Consider the following 21,248-nt stretch of genomic DNA (forward strand, 5'->3'; position numbering starts at 1 on the left):
CCATCTCATAATGTCCAAAAGATTATTTATCAATGGTGCTTATAAACATGGTGGTATTATTTGCCATGAATACTTAGCTATCATGGAGTGTTTATTTGCCAATGAATGTACCATGCCGAGGCAGCTGTAACATGTCAACTAGAGTGTTTGTAAGCACATCACAAAGATGTCAAAATGTTGCAATTTTGAATTCTGATATACAGTATTGGCCATCGCATCACATTATTCTCTTTTATTTTAATTTTTTTTAAAAGCAAAACTACAAACAAAACAAAGTTTAAGAACTTATCTCAGGTCTTGAACCTCTGAGAGATCTTGCCAACTCCATCTCTACACTCCTCAGCCATTCTCTTCACCTTATCACCTACCTGAGCTGTTCCTTTCTCAACCTCCTTCACTGCTCCTTTTGCACTAACAATGGCTGCCTCTCTCATCTCTCCCACTCGTTTCCCTAAACTCTCTACGTATTCCTTCAAAACCATAATCCATAAACGTATTTTCTCCATCACAATGAAGATCACTTCCCGGGATTTTCCTCCCACAGTGTATGCCATCTCCTTCAGCTTACCGATAAGTGTTTGGGGCCTCTCCTCGGTTGAATAAACCGAGGATGGCTCTACCGTGTTAAGCAATACGCTTTGTTCTACATCCTCTTGAAGATCTTTGTCAACAATAACTCTTAGTCCATTCGTTTCCCATCGCTTTCTAGCCTCTTCTAACGCCCTGGCTTGTTCTCTAGCTCTCTTTCCTTCCTCCTCGGCCCATGATCTGAACAAATAACACATGAAGATTCAGACACTAGCAGATAGATTCTTTGACATTGTTGGGAATGTAGAAGAAGTACCTGGCCATGGACAGGGCTTTACGCTCAACTTCTAGTTCATACTGCAACTTAGTAATCCGCTGGCTCTCTTCTTCAACGTCTTTTCGAAGACTTGAAACCTTCTCCTTCTCAAAAGATATCTCCGCCTTGTTTCTCATCAAAGCCTCCAGCTTCTCTTCAGCTTCACGTCTTAACCATGAGAGCACCTCCATTTCTGACTCAACCGCAGCTCGTTCTTTCACCAACGCCAGATTCTCTTCCTCTCTCTTTTCCCTCAGCTGGTCCAACTCCACTTTAACCTGTTCCGCCATTCTCTCGATCACTTCTATTTTTTCTCGTTCTATGTAAAGCTCTTTCTCGAAGCTGGCGTTGATATCCTTTTCGACCTCTGCAACTAGGGCGTCGTGTGCAGACACGGCCTTTTCAGCCGCTGATTCTGCTTCGATGCGTACCAGTTCCTCACTGACTATGTCAGAAGCCTCACCGTTTGAAAGAGCAATGGCAGCTTGAGCTTTAGTGACGGGTTTGTGAGGCTGAAAAAATCTTGTAAAACCTATAAAAACAAGGGTGTGCATTATATAATAAGGTCACTATTGTGCTAGAAGACATATCTAGATGTGAAATCTGCGCATACCAAATGCAAGGGAAGCGATTCCTTGTTCCCCAGAAGATAAATCTGCGATGATGGCAGGCCATGCATCTAGGTTTATCTTATCGATGTCAATGAAACCCGAGAGTTTATACAGCATCTGCATGATGAAGTAAATGATGAATATCTGCAATATTATAAGACGAAGTGAATAAAAAACCAAGCTGATATGTGACCTTTTTGTCAGCTTCTGGAAGCTGTCGTTTCTCCAAGGCCATTTTCCAGCGTATTAGATCCTGGCGTGAAAGAAGGCTGCATCCGACAAGAAACAAGCTTAACTGGTAGTGATAATCTAAAAATGAATGCAAACGTATTGTGAAACTACAAAGTACAATAATATTCTAAAATGATTTTATGCCGTTTTGTTTCATTGGATCAGAAAATTTAAGGCTGCCTTACCAATAAAAGATTATCTATATATTACTGTCAATGCCGTATACAGAAAAGAAAATGGCAAGCTGGATGACTTTCCAGCCACGTATATACCTATCAGGGGAAAACAAGAAGGGGCCTTCAACATCCTTAAGCAGATCGCGGTTAGAAAGCTTGCTTGTGATAAGTCCTGCTTCTGCCAACCCTGAAAAGCGTTAACAAAAGTTAGCATCACAGGTCGGCCATCTTCTTTTTAGGTAGGCTTAAAGTTCAGAGTCCACTTTCACCTTGAATGGATGGAAAATCAGGGTCTCCAGGAGTAATATCATCGAAAGCAAGCTCAGTGACATTCTCTATATACATAGCAGGATACACTTTTGAAGTCGTGTTTCTGCAAAGAGTTGAAGAAAACACATAAAGGTGTGAATTTCACTTGTGATACCAAAGATGAATATTCTAACCCCACCAGATACACTAACAATATCATAAAAATATACCTGGATAATGCGCTGCTGGCAGAAACCAGCCACCTAGCATATTCTCTACGAGTACATAGATCGCTAGGTTGAGTGTCTGTCTCAATGACCTGAAAAATTATTCATACGCTGCAAGATTTACAAGTGCCAAACCGAAGAAAAGGTCTACACCATCAAAAAAAAAATTGCGAGGGCCTGCACAACATAAACAAATAATATTACCTTCAAAATTTGCAGAGCTGCAAATGCTTGACATTGGGCCTGATCCGCAGCTGCGGTGACAAGAACTTTTCCAGGGTTTACTTGAAAAGATATAGAAGGTGCAGGAATTCCTGCTGAAGAAAATGCGCTTCCACCATTGGGAGTCTCCCAAGGCGGTTTGCTGTCGCCAAACTCTTCTTGAATATTCATGTCTCTTTCATTTTTTGACCAGTATGTTGATTCTGGCCACGGAGTTTCTAGAGATTTCCTTTCTTTGGCTGTATCTATGTCCGAGACTGATGAAATACTTTCCGCAGCCAAGTATTCAGGTGTTCCGTTTACTTCAGAAAGATCCTCAGTCACAGTCGGGAATGCTGTCCCCATGTCATCTAGTGGCACAGTGTGAGGATCTGAAGTCGAATCTGATTGTGAAAAAACAGAAACGACAACAGCCACAGTGTCTATTTTCTGACCGTTGGCTTGAATTTCTAAATCAGACACACTGGTTGCTTCAGTGTTGGGAAGGCTATCCGGATCTTCAGAAGTTGGATTGTCCGCACCAGCAAGATTACTACTTTGTGAATCTATAACCTCAGAGGATGAGTCTACCAAAGACCTGGATTCATAAATTATTTTCTCACTTTCTGGTGTCTCAGGATCAGATTGGGAACTGATATTTTCAGTGGCATCTGTTCCATCAAATGACGAATCCTCAGTACCAAGTATCTTATCTTCACCGGACGCTTCATCACCTTGCTGGCCTATACCATCACTTTCTAGACTCTTATCCTCCTTAAGATTTGTTTCCTCGCTATTAGCTACCTTGCCTTCATCACTAGGCGTGTCATGTGATGACAGAAGCACACTTTCCTGTTTCACTCCAGCGCTCAAAATTGAATTGCCGTCTACATCAATTACAGAGAAATTCTTAACAAGACACTGGAGAAAGCTTGAGTAGGGATTTGAAAGTAAAAGTAACTAACAAAACAAGAGGATTACACTTACTGGGATTACTACGCTTGTTAAAAGACGCAACTGCATAGCTTAGCCCAGCAACCAAAACGATTCCAGCGACTCCAACCCCCACTACACCTGAAAGCAAACTACTTACAGATAGTTATCAGTCCACCAGGAAAACCAGAGTTATAACTAAGCTCCATCTAAGCATTATAATGTGACTACTGAAAATAGTGTTCAACTTCATCTATAGTGTATGAGTGTAAACCTCTATAAAGAATCATGACTCTTAACAATCACACTATTAGTGTTGAATCCTTAGCGTAATCTATACACATCGCTAAACAAGCATTTTTCCAATTTGTAATCAGATATTCATCATCTAAAGCATAAGAACACAACATTCGTGTGCAAACATTAGCGTAATCTATCGAACAAGCATTTTCAAAATTTGTAATCAGATATTCACCAAGCTGAATTGAACTTTCTCAATGAACACACATCTCATCAGCATAGCATATACCTTGGATGAAACTCTTCTTCTTAGCTCTGGAAGACTTGACGTCGTTCCCGGAATCGTCCCACCCAGCCAAACCATCGGCTGGCGGTTTTGACGAATCCGATCCGGTCCTCTGCGAAACGCAGACGATTACTAAACCGGGTTTGCTAGCGAACCGAGACGGGAGTAAGTAGACGGAGTGAGGTTTCCGACGAACGCGGGAGCTCAGAGCGAGACGGAGCTGGAGGGACGTAGGCGTACACGTGGCGGACGCGGAGGTCATGGTTGGATAAGAAAGAGCCGGAGCGATTTGTTGGAGTGCTCGACCTCTCTCGCAAAAACACACGCGCTAGAGATGTCAAATGGCGACGTCAATTGGGCATGTCCAAATGCTTCGAAAGGACATTATTTTTTTTAAGCCTAAATTGTACCAAGTCTAAATTGTCCATACCAAATTGGACCATTCCAAATGGGTCTTCCGCAGAGCCCAAATAGATTTTCTGCTTTAACATGCTAAGTCCATAAAAACATAAGGTTCACACGTTTTTACACATTAAGGTTCATATGTTTTACGCATCCAAAGCATTAACAAGTTCATACATTAAGGTTCATACACCAATACACAATCCAAAGCAAAATCCAAAGCATAAGTAAATACATAAGATATGAGAATAGCTTGTGAAGTTCTGATGGTCATCTTCTTCTTTATCTTCTCAGCCTCTCGGTCTCCTATCATAATGAAACACATAAGTTAATTAAGTTATCATCACACAAGCAGATACCACAAGCAGATACACATCACATCAGTTCAAGTAATCACAGACATGAAGTGATCTAAAGAAAAACATGATGCATAAATCCCAATTTAGTTCATGATAACTAACCAATAAGATTACCATAAAGCCCATAACATGAATACAAGAGATATGCTTCACAGGACACGAACAACAGTAACAACATTAATTATACCTTTAGGGTTTAGTTGAGTCGGGTCTTCTTCTTCCTTCCACTTCCTTCTGCTTCCTCATTGGCATCTTCCTTACCTTCCTCATCTAAATCGCATCCAGCTATCAAAAATAAGAAGTTCAATCAATAGTTTCACATATCAAAGCTCAATTATCAATTCAACAAACTCACCAATCACTTCAAAACCACAAAGCCAGTTTCTAGCGCAAATCAAAGCTTGGACATTTGAGGGAAGAAGGCGGCTCCTGTACTTGCTAAGAACCCGACTTCCCACACTGAAGGATGACTCATACGACACTGTTGTTATTGGGATGCATAGGACATCACATGCCATTCGAGATAGCTCCCTAAACCGGTTTGAATTGTTCTTCCAATACTTGATGACATCTAACTTTTGATTTGCAACCATATCAAGCACATGTTCACTCAGATACAAATCCAAAGCAGATTTCCTTGTTCATGCTTGTTGAGAGAAGAACTCATAGAAGCTCTGCAAAGAAAGAGATTATTAAACCATCTGTTTCTACTTCTTGTGATAACTTAAATACACATATAAAGTATTGGTTTTAAATAACTTACCCCATAACCAGCTGGTAAAGCATCTGCTTCTACTTCTTGTGAACTATGCGCACTAGTATTCTTCTTGTAATCTCCATACAGCTTCAACATCCTTTTGCGTATGTAATCCATTCGGGATTTACAAGTTGCTGGATCTGAACTGTGGTAGCAGTACTCCAAAACCTTGAACTTTAGCCTAGGATCTAACACTGCTGCAATGGCTAAAATGTCGCTGTACTCTTCCAGTACTTAACAAACTTCAACCTCATGGAAGCCACCATATCAGCAATCACCGTATCTTCATGGAACTCATTTGAACTCAACCAACTTTGAATTTTCCATACTTCCATGAAGTACAGATTCGCGGTAGGGTAAGAAGAGCCGGAAATGAGCCTTGTCATCTCATCAAACGGTTGTAACAAATCGCAAATCAGCCTAGCTCTTAACCACTCAGACTCTGTAGGTAAGCTCTTGTAACTTGCTTCGATTTCTGCAAGATTCTTAAACGCCTCTTTGTAGTGAAGAATCCTAGACAGCATCAGATAGGTTGAATTCCACCGCGTAGTGACATCCAAAACCAAACTGCCTTTCTTAATAATCCCAAGAGTCTCCACACAGCCTAGAAACAGAAACTCTCTAGACTCACTGACCTTGACATACTTAACGCTGTCTCTGATCTTCTCCAAGGCGTCACTTATCACCGATAATCTGTCTTGGACAATGAGATTCATAATGTGAACAGCACACTTGATATGAAAGAAGTCTCCACTGCAGACTAAATCCTTTCTAAGTTGCCTTTTGAGAACTCCTTGCACGTTGTCATTAGAGGACGCATTGTCTACGGTTACTGTGAAGACCTTCTTTTGCAAACCCCATTCTTTAATCAGCTCTATTAGCTTCATTAAATTATTATTATTTTCAACTAACCGGGTAATTAAATAAAATTAATTAGTCTTATTAATTCAGTTAGCCATTAAACTAACTTTTCATTTGTTAAGAACTTTTATGAAAGTCTTTTTTTCTTTTTAGTTACGGAGTTGTCTTTTGATTTTGGAGAAAAGATATATACCGTTTATTTTTTTCTTCTAAAAAGATGACAAAAGACAAAGACAATAATATGAATTCAGTGGACATAGATATTACACATTCAGTTGTCTAAAAAAGAGAGACGCATACACCATGGATGGGTGTAAATGGTGATCGATGAATGAGAATAATGAATTTCTAATTATTCTTTTCAATTTATACCATTCATGGAGAATGTTTTTGTTACACGTAATTTCTTGTTGTTTTTTCTAATTTTAAAGAATTATAAAATAAAAAATTTCCTTATGAAAATTAGAAAAGAACAATAGTACTAATAATTCTTTTTGTTCTTTTTATTTTGTTCTCAATCATTTTTTTCCTCTACATTCCTAATGTTTTTTTAATAGTTACTAGTTATAAGCCATATTTTAGAACAATGCTTACAAATGATCATACATACGGGAATAAAGAAAAATATATAAATCTTCAAAATTATATTACCTAACACATTTGACAATTAAATGATCATGTCACATTTTAACATAAATCAGATAATCTTTGTTAAAACACACCCGTAAGTAAATGCATACACACAAATAAAAACATTAAAACCAAAACAAACCTTGTATGTTTTTTTCAAACCTAGAATGTTTCATAGTAAGTTGTTTAATCACCGGAGTTTTGCTGCGACAAGTCCATAAATGGATCCAACAAGAGCCAAGACAGAGACCAGCAAGCAAACAAAGCTAAAAGCTCTAAGAAGAATCCATTGTCGCGTCCAAACTGGGATCTTCTTCTGCAATATACACATCTCCACAGGAAAATACACAGCCAAAGGCCAAAACCCAACTGCCCCTAAGACTCCAAGTACTTCATTGAAGTATGGGAATAATATTGACACTCCTGTAATTATCACCACATACGTCGTTCTCAGACACAACCTCATTGGACTCAGTGTCACCGTTACTCCTCGTGATGATGGCAGTTTGAAGCCGTAGAATTTGGAGATGAGCTTGTTTTGTGGGTATCTCTCTGTTAGCACTCTTTCCATAGCTGCAAAAATTGGTTGGCTATAGACCTGAAATCCCATTTTATGTTAAAAATATCTGGGGGGATTATATAAATTTTATTCTCTAACTCATCATTATATTTGTCGATATAATAGTATTAATTAGAGGTATTTTTACTCTACACCATTTCTATTCTTTAACACTAAAACAGAGATTACTATTTTCTTTTATAAATAAAATGACATTTATCTACTATATAATAAAGGAATATTATTTTATAAAAATACATTAGATTAAATTTCACATTTATTATAGAATTTTCTATTTTAAAAGACAAGTAACAAAATACGTTAGATATTATCTTGGGAGAATTGCCAAGTGTGACTCAAAACTTGGAGTCAAACCCAAAACAATACCTCAACTTGGGTCAAATGCAAAAGTAACCTAAAAGGCTATTGAAATTACAACTATCCCCTTGTGACCAAACAAGAAAACGGAATTTTTTTTACGTTTCTACCCTTCGCAAGTCGTCTGTTTAGACGACTTGAAAATAAGTCGTCCAGACGACTTAACTGAAAGTCGTCTGGACAGTTAGTCTTAAACATAATTTAAAAATTTTGTAAAAAATATTTTGATAAGTGAAAAATGGGAATTATGTAATTAACATATGTCTTAGGAGGTATAAATTAAGATATAACAAATTTCAATTGTTTTCAGCATAGATGAGTGAAAGTAATGAGTCATGATATTCTTAAGTTTATGTTTCATCAACATATGTTGTAGTATTGTATGTGTTCTTAGGGTTAGATTTTGGAAAGCATTAAAACCGTTTTTGAAAATTTTTAAAATTACTTATGCGTGTTCATTTCTGTGTATAGTAAACACTATTTAAATATAATTTGATTTTATAACGTGGTTAGTTAGTTAATCTAGTCATTTTAGTTTAGGGGTTCATTTTAGGGTTTAGGACGACTTAATATTTTGTCGTCTTAAAACAGACGACTAAATATTAAGTCGTCTGTTGTACATTATCAGCCAGAATAAGTCGTCTAAACCGGACCAAACCTTAAAGTTTACCAATGTACTTTTAAAGCTAACCGGATTATTTACCCAATATATAAGGTGATTTTTATTTTTTTTGTTTCATTTTTTGCGAAATTCAGAAACCCTAACAGTTCTCTCTCAAAGGCGATTTCGAATTCCCACGATTTCCGAACAAACCATCGTTCTCAACGTCGGCTATCTATCTCACCGTTGTCGCCGCAGCTTCTTCTAACCCTAGCGCCGCCGATTCCTCTAAACCCTAGCGCCGCCGATTCCTCTAAACCCTAGCGCCGCCGCTTCCACTATTTCCGAACAAACCGTCGCCCTCGCCACCGTGGTCACCAACGTTCTCACCGCCGCTTCCTCTAAACACTAGCGCCGCCGCTTCTTCTAAACCCTAGCGCCGCCGCTTCTTCTCTGTAAACCTTAGCGCCGTTTCTCTGTAAACCCTAACGCCGCTAAGTCATCAATCTCGAGGAAAAGATGAACATAAAACGTTGTCTCTATCAATTTACTCATTCTCACCGTTTCACGTTTATTTTTTCAGATCTATAACCGCAATGACGAGTACTCCAACTCCTTCTGCGACTGGAAGACTTGTAAGTAATTTAAGTCGTCTGGAAAGTCTTCCAACTGGACGACTTAGTAGATGACTTAAATATAAGTCGTCCATTTGGAAGACTTTCCAGACGACTTAATTATAAGTCGTCTACTAAGTCGTCTGGACTTATATTGTTGTCTTTGATTATTTTGCAGACAAAAAGGATGGATATTCCAGAACTCCCCCGTAGGTTATACACATCAGGGGAAGAGCCAGAAGCCCACAATAGCATTTCGTATCATACGGATAACAGCAAGTTGCATACTGCTCTTAGGAAAGCTCTTACTGATGACGAATTTGAAGAGCTCAAGGAGTCGAGTTTGGGAGTTTTCATCAAGTTCAAGGAGCAGGGATTTGGTTGGGCTTCAAGGCTGGTTCACTACATGCTCAGTTTCAAGCTGGACATTAAGAAGAAGTATGAGATGTGGTCTCTCGTTGGTCCAGAACCTTTGAGGTTTTCACTGTTAGAGTTTGAAAACCTCACTGGTCTAAACTGCGAGTACATCGAGGACCTTGAGACACCAAAATGTGATGTTACCCCAGAGATGGTTTCTTTCTGGGGGATGCTGGGAGTTCATCTGGAAGCTGGGCCAACTACTGATCAGATAATAGCAGCACTGAAGAGATGCGGGGATTGGTCCAGGGAAGATCGCAAGCGGCTCGCGTACCTCTCCATCTTCACTGGATTCATTGAAGGGAGAAAGTTTTCAACCGCTACACGATCTACTCTGGCAAGGCTAGTGATGGATTTAGAACGGTTTGAGAATTATCCATGGGGGAGAGTCGCGTTTAAGGTGCTGATGGACTCTTTGTGGAACAAAGAAATTGCTGGCTGTTACACCGTGGATGGGTTTATACAAGTTCTTCATGTCTGGACGTACACAGCTATGCCGGAATTGGGTGCTAGTATTGGTGGTCCCAGAGCAGACAGTCTGTCTCCACCGATACTGGCTTACGAGGGCAGCAGAGGCCGCAGATCAATGAAAGCTGCTATCTTGAGTCAGGTATTTACTTCAATCCAAAAGACTGCGCAGACGACTTATTATAAGTCGTCTGGAAGGTCGTCCAGCTGGACGACTTATCGGACGACTTATAATAAGTCGTCTGGAAAGTCTTCCCAGCTGGACGACTTATCGGACGACTTAATTAAGTCGTCTGGAAAGTCTTCCATCTGGACGACTTATTAGACGACTTATTATAAGTCGTCTGGAAGGTCGTCCAGCTGGACGACTTATCGGACGACTTATAATAAGTCGTCTGGAAAGTCTTCCCAGCTGGACGACTTATCGGACGACTTAATTAAGTCGTCTGGAAAGTCTTCCATCTGGACGACTTATTAGACGACTTATTATAAGTCGTCTGGAAGGTCTTCCAGCTGGACGACTTAGTAGACGACTTATAATTAAGTCGTCTATTTAGTATTTTTTTCAAATATCTAACTCGATTCTTCTATTTACTGCAGACCCGCGTGATCAACTTTGTTGAGAAGGACATTAGTGAAATGTGGCCAAAATGGGACTCTGAGGTTGAGGACCTGCCCGCGGAGAACATCATTAAAGTCATGTATGAGCGGAGACCGTGGAAGTGGACCATGGATTGCTGGGAAGTCACTGGTACTAAGGTCAATACAAAACCTAAGGTTGTGACTCCATCGAAGAAGGCCAAAGAGATGGTTGTGTTGGAGGAGGAGGAGGAGGAGGAGGAAGACAATCCAAGACCTCAGAAGAAAGCTCGTAAAGAGGCTCCTAAAGTGGCTAGTGAAGAGGCTAGAGAAGAGGCTAGAGAAGAGGCTAGAGGGGTGACCAGAGAGGAGTTGGAAATTATGTTCAAGGGCGTAGCTGACTGCATGAAAAAAGGGTTTAATAAGTGCATGAGGGAGTTTAGGAAGTTGTCCGATAGATTGGAAGCTGTGGAGAAGAAGGTTGGTGTCACCAATCAGGCTACCCCTCCACCTCTAACCAATCAGGCTACCCCTCAAGATAAACAGCCTACCCCTCTTGCCAAAGAAACCGGAGGTAGAAACAAACAGGCTACCCCTCATGCCAATGAAACCGTGGTTAGTAACCAGCCTCCTCCTCATCAAACCAAACAGCAGCCTCCTCCTCCTCAAAAGAAACAGCAGCAGCCTCCTCCTCCTCAAAAGAAACAGCCTCCTCCTCAAAAGAAACAGCCTCCTCAAATCAAAGAGGTTAGTATCAAATCCAGGGTTAACTAGTTGTCCAGACGACTGTAAAAGTTGTCTGGACGACTAGTTGACGCTGGAAGACTTAATTTTAAGTCGTGGATGGTGATAAGTTCGTGGGCATGTATGATTAGCATTTGAACATGATTTTTTAACAAGCGAAGTATTTGTATTTCAGCTTGTCTTTTTTTAACAAGCGAAGTATTTGTATTTCAGCTTGTCTTTTTTTAACAAGCGAAGTATTTGTATTTCAGCTTGTCTTTGTATAGATTTGTAAATATATAAGTTGTCTGGAAGAAATAAGTCGTCTGGAAGGTTTTCCAACTGGACGACTTACAAATAAGTCGTCTAGAAGGTTTGGACGACTTATTATAAGTCGTCTGGAAGGTTTTCCAACTGGACGACTTACAAATAAGTCGTCTAGAAGGTTTGGACGACTTATAAGTCGTCTGGAAGGTTTTCCAACTGGACGACTTACAAATAAGTCGTCTAGAAGGTTTGGACGACTTATTATAAGTCGTCTGGAAGGTTTTCCAACTGGACGACTTACAAATAAGTCGTCTAGAAGGTTTGGACGACTTATTATAAGTCGTCTGGAAGGTTTTCCAACTGGACGACTTACAAATAAGTCGTCTAGAAGGTTTGGACGACTTATTATAAGTCGTCTGGAAGGTTTTCCAACTGGACGACTTACAAATAAGTCGTCTAGAAGGTTTGGACGACTTGAAGGGATAGTAGAAGGTAGTCTAAAAATAAAATACACTTGAAGGGATAGTAGAAGGTCGTCTAAAAATAAAATACACTGGACGACTTAGTAGAAGGTCGTCTAAAAATAAAATACACTGGACGACTTAGTAGAAGGTCGTCTAAAAATAAAATACACTGGACGACTAAAAATTTAGTCGTCTGGACGGGTAATCAAGAATGGACGACTTAAATTTAGGTCGTCTGGACAACTAGTCAACTGGTTGTGTACATTGTGGTTTCGTATGGCCAGTTTCCTTGCAGTTTGAGCATCTCCGTGCCCTGTGTTTCTTCCTGGGTTTGTGTCCTCTCATCCTAGATAGCTCCAACCAAGATTTCCATCTTGATTTCTTCGGTCTCCCCCGACCACGCTTTAGTTCTGGAGGAAAGCATTCTCGTTCCTCAATATGTTGTGACACGATAGGATATATATTCTCTGAGTATCCTGCATACAGATAATTCTTTGAGTATAGTGGACATACAAGTGTGGAGATATGCAAACCAGCATGTATTCCAGCAGCTATAGCATGAGAGCAAGGTATTTTCTCCACTCCATATACACCACAATCACACTTTGCATGTTCCAAATCAACCACACAGTCCATTTTGCCACCTTTGACAAAGAAATGCCATCCATCAATTGGTTCGACCGTCATCGTACCCGCTATCTCTTCTCGAACAGCAAGCAAGTATTCAACACCCCCGCTATGTTCAGTTGTGAGACTCAAAGCATCTTGTCTCCTTTTCCAATACCATTTTCCTAACTTCTGCCTTATGAACTCCAGCAGGAACGTAATTGGAAATCCTCTTGCTCGCTTCAGTGCGGAATTAATAGATTCAGCAATGTTGCTTGTTTTTATGTTGAACCTGTTCCCCTTACAATAAACCCTTGACCATAGCCTGACGTCGGCTTTCTCCAAATACGTTGCAAGTTCCGGGTTTGCACTCCGTATCTCAGCCATGTACCGGTCAAAATCGTAAACCGTGTGAGCATAAGCAGCCCCTTTCACCAAGTACATGAGATGTTTCCCTTTAAACTTTTTGACAATGTATCTTGAAGGTGATAATAACATATTCCTCGGGTTGCCCAAGGAAACACCTTATCACACGCACTTTTAATGGCCTTGTGCCGGTCGGAGACTATCACCAGAGGCTTGTCATGAGATATACAACTAGCCAATTTTGTGAAAAACCATTCCCAAGAAGGTATATCTTCCTCATACACGATCCCAACAGCCAATGGGAATATCTGAAAATTGCCATCTTGTGCGGCTGCAACTAACATAGTTCCTCCATACTTTCCACTTAGGTGAGTTCCATCCACCACAATGACCCTTCTCTGATACTTAAAACCTTTGATAGAAGCTCCAAAAGAGAGAAATAGATACTTAATCTTTTCATAGAATCAAGTTCTATCGCCGTGATAGAATCAGGATTTGCAATGGAGATTTGCTCGAGATATGATGCCAGACGCGAATACCCTTCTTCTGCTGATCCTCTCACCAATCTTTGTGCATATAACAGTGCTCTGTATGAAGTGGTGTAATCAAGCGCCATGCCAAACATGTTCCTCATTGCATCAGTGATATGCTGCGGAGTTATCCCATCAATGATTCCAACACGATCAATGAAAAGACTACCTACATACTTCGGAGTACAGTGTCTCCGCTGAGCGATTCGGTCTCCCGCTGAGCATAAATGTTTTTCCACATACTTTGTTACCCAAAACGTGTTTGTCCCATGTTTGACACTCGCTCTGACCTTCCATCCACAATAGCTAACCGGACATGTTGCCACAACGAGAGTTTTCGTTGATTTGTATAATCTGAAAGAAAACTTACCCCTCACTGCTGCCAACCGCAGCTCTGAAAGCAGTGCACCCTTGCTAACAAAACTCTGGTTGACATAGATACTGGTAGCATTCGATTTTTCTCCTTCAATAGCATTTGTCTTAGCATATGTCTTTTGGATTTCTTCAAAACAAATATTATCATCATCTTCCTCGTCCTCATATGGAACCTTTCCATAAAGACTGTAATCCCCACCATTCTGATCCGTTTCACGAACAATAGAATTATCAGCATCCTCCTCCCCATTTTCCTCCTCCCCATCTTGATTTTCATCTTCAACAAACTCATTATCACCAACATCTTCAAAACATTCATCAGCTTCATCATCATCACCAACATCTTCTTCCCATTCACCAGCTTCATCATTATCACCAACATCTTTTTCCCATTCACCAGCTTCATCAATATCCCTTTTCTCTGAAACCGTTTCGACCTTGCTGCGGCTTGATACACAAAGACATACTCTATGGGTTTTGAGTATCTCCAGCAAGTTTCGAACTTGTCTATCACTTGTAACATTAATGGGAAGACTGCCTGGAGCCATCATCATTTCTGCTGGTAATGAGTAGCTAATCTCCACACTCACTGTTCTCATGTCCAGGTTATAATCTTCTTGAGCCATTGCAACAAGTTCAGCATGTGTTGAATCTTCATTCAATAAAAACAATCTTGCTCCTTTGAGATCATCAACCACAAAATCCCAACGGAAATCTCTCAACAACCATTCTCCATACATTGCATGTAACTGAAAAATCATCTGCAAATATTCAAAATAAAACACATTAGTAAACATAGAGAAAATGAAGAAGTTCAATAAACATTGCCGCAGACGACTTAGCATTAAGTCGTCCAGAAGACTTAAAGGTAAGTCGTCTAAAGAGGTCACTTTTGCAATTGAAAATTAAAAGGGACGACTTAATTCTAAGTCGTCCGGCTTTGTTTGTTAAAAAAAAAACTTCAGACGACTTATATATAAGTCGTCTACGAGAAACGGGCTAGTTTTGCATTTGACCGAATCGTGTCAGATCTTTGACTATTTCTGGACGACTTATAATTCAGTCGTCTCTAGGAAAGTTAAAATTTCAATATTTTATGAAAACTTGACGACTTACGTGTAAGTCGTCCTAGGTTAGTTTTGTAATTGAAAAATAAAACTTGAAATTTAACTTTCTCCAGACGACTTAGATGAAAGTCGTCCAGCTAAACGACTTAATTTAAGGTCGTCCGGGATAAGCAAGGTTTGACCAGAAAATTGGGAAAAATTCTGGACGACTTTGCTTTCCCCGGACGACTTTAAATTAAGTCTTCTGGAGGGACGACTTTATATTAAGTCGTCTGGTTAAAGTTAAATTATGAAGTTTTATTTTTCAATTACAAAACTAACCTAGGACGACTTACGCGTAAGTCGTCAAGTTTTCATAAAATATTGAAATTTTAACTTTCCCAGAGACGACTGAATTATAAGTCGTCCAGAAATAGTCAAAGATCTGACACGATTCGGTCAAATGCAAAACTAGCCCGTTTCTCGTAGACGACGTATATATAAGTCGTCTGGAGTGTTTTTTTTTAACAAACAAAGCTGGACGACTTAATTTAAGTCGTCCGTTTGACCAGAAGACTCATCAGTAAGTCTTCTACATACAGATGACTTACTAGTAAGTCTTCTACGCGAACAGATCTTGAAAAAAAATTCAAATTCGTACCTTAAACTAGGTGAGATGACTTCGTTTGCACACAGGGTCTTCTCCAACCACCCAGAACCTCAAACGAAAGCAACCGTAAGTCAAAACGAAAGAAATATGGCTCTGTCAACCATAGCCCATATTTTGAATCAAAAGCTTGAGTTTTTTGGATGAATATAGAGAGAAAGTGAAAGAAATGTTGTTTTTAGTTCATAACAATTGAAACAGAGAGAGTGTAAAGAGATTTACGTGCATTAAAGGGCATTAAAAGCTCCAAACAGTTCGTACAAGGTTGTTGCCACTATTCATTGCAGTGGCAATATTGTAAATACTTGAAGAAGATGAAGTTGAGACAGTAAAGAAGCCATTTTCGAAAAAAAAAAAAAAAAAATGTTAATGGCATTTTCGTAGATAAACTGCAGGTGTGGGGTTAAAATCTCAAAAAAAAAGAAGTCAAAAGAAAATGTTAGTTTTCTGTTTGACTCCAAGTTTTGAGTCACTTTTGCAAAAAGCCCTATTATCTTATACGTATACGTTGCATATGAACTGTTATATCAAAATTAACCTCAAGTTCTAGTATTTTAAACAATTTATTTGTTAATTATAAACGCCAACGGAAGATCTTTTGCATTTATTGACTATAGTTAACTAGTTTTCTAATAAAATTAAAATTATGGTTTAGTTTGTATGATACCTGATATCCACCAACTAAATGAAGAACAATGCAAGCGTTAGCGAAATCGACGAGCCAAAATGGCTCATAGAAACCGAAACCGGTCAAGAGATTGCCCGGTGTGGCATCTCCAAATGCTGCGTAACCAAAGCATCCGCAACAAAGGTAGAAGAATGTTGTGATGAATACGGCAGCGGCCGAGGCTTTCTTCATAGTTTGCTTCTCTGCTGGTGGCGATCTCAATGTATCCTGTTGTTAATTTTTCATTTAAACCGCATAAAATAGGTTTCTTGATCAGCAAGATATCAACCCATTCTCTTGTAAGATGTTTACCTGAATCTCTAGAAGTATGATTGAGAAAGGATAAGAAAAGGCAATGTTCCCAAGAGCTTGGAACAGTAACCATACTTTTGCACCTCTGTTTTCTGCTGGACTTCCCTTTACACTTCCTTCAATTTGCCGTTTTTCTTCATCTCAACACACAAAATGTATTAAATATATAGTCTTCAATCTTCCAAAATTAATTGACACTATTTACATTTGACTTATTACTTTTCACTGGTTGGTAACAGAAGCAACAAAGCAAAGTTAACCTAAATACGATAGATGATATATCTTTACCTATGATTTGGCCAAAAGCGAGGCCGAGACCAATGGAGGAATAAGCAAAAGACATAACCGCAGCGACAACAGAGAGCCAAAGCATGTCGTGGAAATTAGGTATTTGTGACATGAAAATCTGAAGCACACCGAACAAAAGCATGAAGTAGTTGTTCTTGTCTCCATAAGAACATGTTGCGTTGTGTCCTTTTCTATGATAACAATTCGATCTAAAAATTGCTCTGTAATGAAATGAAGAAATTCAACATGTCATTATTAAAAATTGTGAATTTTATAAGAAAATCATGAAATATATGTTTACACTTATTACCTTGAACATGTCAATGTAAAAAATTATGAATTTTATAAGAAAATTATGAAATATATGTTTACACTTATTACCTTATGCAAGTAGCTGTCACAATGGTATAAGCAACGCCAACACCAACAAGGCTAATGTATACAAAGACGCCACATACGATCTGGTTCGTCTTGCCTGCATATTATATTTAACCATCTGAACAAATTAATCTAAATTTAAAACAAAAAAAAAAATAGTAAACAAGTGTTCATGTCTTAGGGCTTAATATATACTACGAAATAATTTTGTTCTCTTCCCAGTATTCGAACTCATGACCTAGACATTTATTTTTTCTTACTTCCATGTTCAGCTAGTATACAAGTTCATCTTTTTCAACCACATAAAACAATTTTTTTTTTCGTGAATAAAATTGGAATTTGAGTTTTTGAAGTTTAACCTAAATACAATTTTACGGCTTGAGAGTAAGAGTTAAGGCGGAGGGGACCGTTTACGGCATCAGGAAAAAGATAGCAGTCGGAGAGAAGAAAAGCAGAGACAAGTGTGACTCCGGCGAAGCCTATAAGGGCGGCAGGACCACCAATCCAGCCAAGCTTCGCCGTGGCCCACGCCAACGACAAAACTCCTGCTCCGATCACTCCTGTAATTATATGTGCCACTGCCGTCCACAACGTTCCTTATTTAATCAAGAAAACACAACGTAATTATTAGCGACAAAATAACGTGATTAATTGCTGATAAATAATTATTACTCGTATAATTTAAAGGTTTACCTGTTCTTGCACAAACTGAATCATGAAGTTGAAGTTCGGTTGATCTCAAAACTGGAGACTCGTTGTTTTCTTTAATGTCCATGTATTTGGTTACGAAGATGACGATATGTAATATGTCTATGTATGTAATATAGTCATGCAGGAAGACGAAATGAAAACATTTTTATATCTTCTCGGGGGCAGAAACTCTTGTGTGGACTGTAAGACGCATATGTGTCTCTTAGTTGAATTTATTTGTAATTATGTGTCTTCATGTGTATGTTGTACGATTAGCCGATCACATCTACTATTATTCATTGACTGGTAGACTGTTGAGTGTTGATTGTAATGCTTGAACGGCTGTGTGGTCCATTTTTTCTTTTGTTAGAATGCGAAAATAACAATTAGCTTATCTCACTACTTCTAGATTCTTTATAACTAGTAGTTTATAATGACATTTTTCGAAAGGGTAATGCATGTCCTCTACAATTTTGTTAGTCGGAAAAATTTCCATCAAACAATAAGTAGCCATTTAGAAAACCAATTTCTTCATTAACAATTGGGAGACGTTAGGGCATCTCCATCTCCACTCCATTTTCAGAGTAAATTATAGAGTAGGGATAAAGATGGTCGGGTAGCAGAGACCGGAAGATTTAATTCACATTCGATTTTGACCTCCAACATCCATATGTTACGTGCTATTAGAGGAAATCGCACACACAATACAAAATAAATCATGTCACGTATGATCTATGAACACATCAACTATTGTATGTGTGATGTTAAAAAAGGTTATGTTGAAATGTGACAAAATGACGCCAAAGAAAAAAAAATCACTCATCACATGATAAACAAATAACATGCATTTAAAAATATTAACATATATACAGTATATGTTAAATTAACAAGCTATATCTTCTGATGTTCATTATGAGTATGCGTTTCATATGATGTTATGTAGAAAGGTTATATACATGCTGCGTAAGTAAATAATACATGAATATATGATGATGAATGCAAAACTGGACTTGTAACTTCTTGTTTTCCTAATTACTTGCAAACTCCTTCTCATCATCTAGTACAATTTTCCTGAAAATAATAAAAGACAAAACAAAGCAACTCGGTCCGAAAACAAATCAATCTGAAACAACTTTAGAAAAGTAGGCGTGGTAAGAATAATGTAGAGCTGTCTACAGTAAAACAAACGCCACATGTCTCGCCCTTTGCCAAAAGCCACCACAAGTTTTTGTCAGTACCCGATTCTCTCTTTTATTCCCCACAGATTTTATAGTTTCTTTTTAAAATAATACATCAAACTCTTTTTTTTTTTTTTTTTTGATTCCTTTCTCGATCTCATTCTCTTCCTTATTCTTCCAAGATTCCAGACGAAATGGCTCAGGTTTTTTCTCATTAATTTTTTTAAATGAGTATGATGTATGATTTATCTCTTTCGCTGTAATCGTTTTTTACTTTCACTTTTTTTATATATATTTCTTTAGAAGGTAGTGTTGAAGGTTTTAACCATGACGGATGATAAGACCAAGCAGAAAGCCATCGAAGCTGCAGCTGATATCTTCGGTGATTATTATAACTACTTCCTTACTTTGGTTACTTTCAACTCAAATTCAATTCTAGTTTGTGGGTATTCTTTGTTATTGCTCCGTGGTAACTTTAATCTATATTTGATCTTATTTGAATTATATTAAAAGGTTTGCTGCTAGGTTTTGTCAGTCTAAACAGCCATTTTTAGCTAGAATTTACATTATAAAATTTTGGCTCCATTGACTAATTGCGTCAGACTTTGAGAGCTTGGATATTGACATATTGTCAACGAGTTGATATTATTTTAACGGTGGAGAACACATAGTAGGGGGTCACGGGTCACCTACGTTTAAGAGGCCCATCATTTTATTGTCTTATATGAAAACGTATTATGGGGAACTTAGTATAATGGATGTGTGTATACGATCTGCCTTATGGGAAAATGTAGATTATGGGATAGTGAGATAACAAACCTATTTAAAGTGTTTGACCAAAGATGATACAATGTAGTTCTGCAAGGTGGATGGATGACTTGGTTATTGTGTTAAGCAGGAGTTGATTCGATAGCAGCAGATATGAAGGAGCAAAAACTGACCGTGATCGGTCTGATGGATGCAGTTGCGGTAGTAAAGAAATTGAAGAAAGTTGGCAAAGTCGATTTGATATCGGTTGGGCCGGCAAAAGAGGAGAAGAAAGAAGAGAAGAAGGAAGAAAAGAAAGAAAAAAAGAACAAGGAGAAGAAGGAAGAAAAGAAAGAAGAAGAACCTAAGAAATAAGTAAATCAATATTATAAATCCTAAGGGTACGAATGGTGATCAGGGAACGACGAGGAATAATGAATTCCCTAATGTTCCTAAAAAAAATTACCATTCACAAGGAATAATAATTTCCTCTCATTCCCTTTCATTTCTTTTTTTGTAGAGAATTAAAGAACAAAATTATTCCTTGTCAAATTTGATAAGGAACAACCATTCCTTTTCATTCCTGGTATTTTATTCCCGTACATTCATTTTTTATTCGTTCCTCTTGTTTCCCGGATGGTCACCAGTCGGACCCTAAGTGTCTTGAATAATTTAAGATGAAAAATTAATTGTTCAATACATATTGTAATAAAACTACGTGTAGAACAATTTATAGGAGCAACCAAAGTACACTCATCCTAACCAAACTGAACGAGAAGCCTTCACTTGAGGTTCAGTTATAGCTTTGATATCGATCAAAGCTAAACCAAACCAAATCCGAAGAAAATACTAATTTCTTGTTTCTATACACTAATTTATCTTTTTGAATCTTTTAATCATTAGCTTTCTAACAAACAACCATTATGCACTATGCGTAGAGTATATATGTATTAAGGCTATATTAGTCATTATGTAATACCTAGATTAGCATTGTAAATCACTATATATAGTGTTCTAATATCATCTAATAATAATCAAGCCTTCTATCATATATGGTATCAGAGCTCTAATCCTAGGGATCTGAAAATTTTTAAAGAGCCGCCAACCCTATTTTCAAACTTCATCTTCTTCAATCACCATGTCCACTTCACCGGCTTCTTCCAACGAAACTATCATAGTTTTCGAAACAACAAAACTTCTCAACATCAATATGACTAACTTCAAAAAGCTCACGGTACCAACTTCCTTATGTGGAGCTGTCAAGTTCTTGCCTTACTCGATGGTTACGACCTTGCAGGCTACGTCGATGGTACTTTCAATG

At 38.4% G+C, this 21,248-nt stretch overlaps 3 protein-coding genes across 5 annotated transcripts; 1 reads left to right on the forward strand and 2 right to left on the reverse strand.

Moving 5' to 3' along the window:
- Positions 1-165: 165 nt before the first annotated feature.
- Positions 166-4,368, reverse strand: LOC106428450. Of its 2 annotated transcripts, none has more exons than XM_048769758.1 (10): positions 4,002-4,368; positions 3,527-3,613; positions 2,543-3,426; positions 2,342-2,430; positions 2,132-2,235; positions 1,959-2,049; positions 1,649-1,724; positions 1,458-1,572; positions 845-1,376; positions 166-768 (listed from the first exon to the last, which is right to left on the reverse strand). In XM_048769758.1, the coding sequence occupies exons 1-10, from the start codon at positions 4,258-4,260 to the stop codon at positions 291-293; spliced, it is 2,715 nt and encodes a 904-aa protein (XP_048625715.1). In that variant the 5' UTR covers positions 4,261-4,368; the 3' UTR covers positions 166-290. The 2 variants fall into 2 exon arrangements, with proteins under 2 accessions (XP_048625715.1, XP_048625716.1); XM_048769759.1 differs by having other exon boundaries at positions 3,527-3,624; positions 4,002-4,309.
- Positions 4,369-6,984: 2,616 nt separating this feature from the next.
- Positions 6,985-18,265, reverse strand: LOC106428395 (probable amino acid permease 7). Of its 2 annotated transcripts, none has more exons than XM_013869148.3 (7): positions 18,006-18,265; positions 17,672-17,908; positions 17,316-17,409; positions 16,935-17,155; positions 16,647-16,786; positions 16,335-16,562; positions 6,985-7,605 (listed from the first exon to the last, which is right to left on the reverse strand). In XM_013869148.3, the coding sequence occupies exons 1-7, from the start codon at positions 18,085-18,087 to the stop codon at positions 7,198-7,200; spliced, it is 1,410 nt and encodes a 469-aa protein (XP_013724602.2). In that variant the 5' UTR covers positions 18,088-18,265; the 3' UTR covers positions 6,985-7,197.
- An 839-nt stretch (positions 18,266-19,104) lies between these two features.
- LOC106404717 (heavy metal-associated isoprenylated plant protein 39-like) lies at positions 19,105-20,516 on the forward strand. Its single transcript, XM_013845403.3, has 3 exons — positions 19,105-19,383; positions 19,484-19,562; positions 20,079-20,516. The coding sequence occupies exons 1-3, from the start codon at positions 19,375-19,377 to the stop codon at positions 20,300-20,302; spliced, it is 312 nt and encodes a 103-aa protein (XP_013700857.1). The 5' UTR covers positions 19,105-19,374; the 3' UTR covers positions 20,303-20,516.
- The last annotated feature ends 732 nt before the right edge of the window (positions 20,517-21,248 follow it).

This window comes from Brassica napus, chromosome C9 (genome assembly GCF_020379485.1).
Source record: "Brassica napus cultivar Da-Ae chromosome C9, Da-Ae, whole genome shotgun sequence".
Lineage (NCBI taxonomy): Eukaryota > Viridiplantae > Streptophyta > Magnoliopsida > Brassicales > Brassicaceae > Brassica > Brassica napus.

What these genes read in the sequence shown, in the direction of transcription:
- LOC106404717 (XM_013845403.3), top strand. An exon ending in AGCTGCAGCTGATATCTTCG is followed by an intron (nt 19,563 to 20,078) that starts GTGATTATTATA and finishes TGTGTTAAGCAG; the next exon opens with GAGTTGATTCGATAGCAGCA.
- LOC106428450 (XM_048769758.1), bottom strand. Translation starts at nt 4,260, where the DNA reads ATGACCTCCGCGTCCGCCACGTGTACGCCTACGTCCCTCCAGCTCCGT. An exon ending in TTCTTGTTTTCCCCTGATAG is followed by an intron (nt 1,725 to 1,958) that starts GTATATACGTGG and finishes TGTCGGATGCAG; the next exon opens with CCTTCTTTCACGCCAGGATC. An exon ending in TTCCAGAAGCTGACAAAAAG is followed by an intron (nt 1,573 to 1,648) that starts GTCACATATCAG and finishes TTCATCATGCAG; the next exon opens with ATGCTGTATAAACTCTCGGG.
- LOC106428395 (XM_013869148.3), bottom strand. Translation starts at nt 18,087, where the DNA reads ATGGACATTAAAGAAAACAACGAGTCTCCAGTTTTGAGATCAACCGAA. An exon ending in GTGACAGCTACTTGCATAAG is followed by an intron (nt 17,156 to 17,315) that starts GTAATAAGTGTA and finishes ATTTCATTACAG; the next exon opens with AGCAATTTTTAGATCGAATT. An exon ending in CGCTTTTGGCCAAATCATAG is followed by an intron (nt 16,787 to 16,934) that starts GTAAAGATATAT and finishes TTGTGTGTTGAG; the next exon opens with ATGAAGAAAAACGGCAAATT.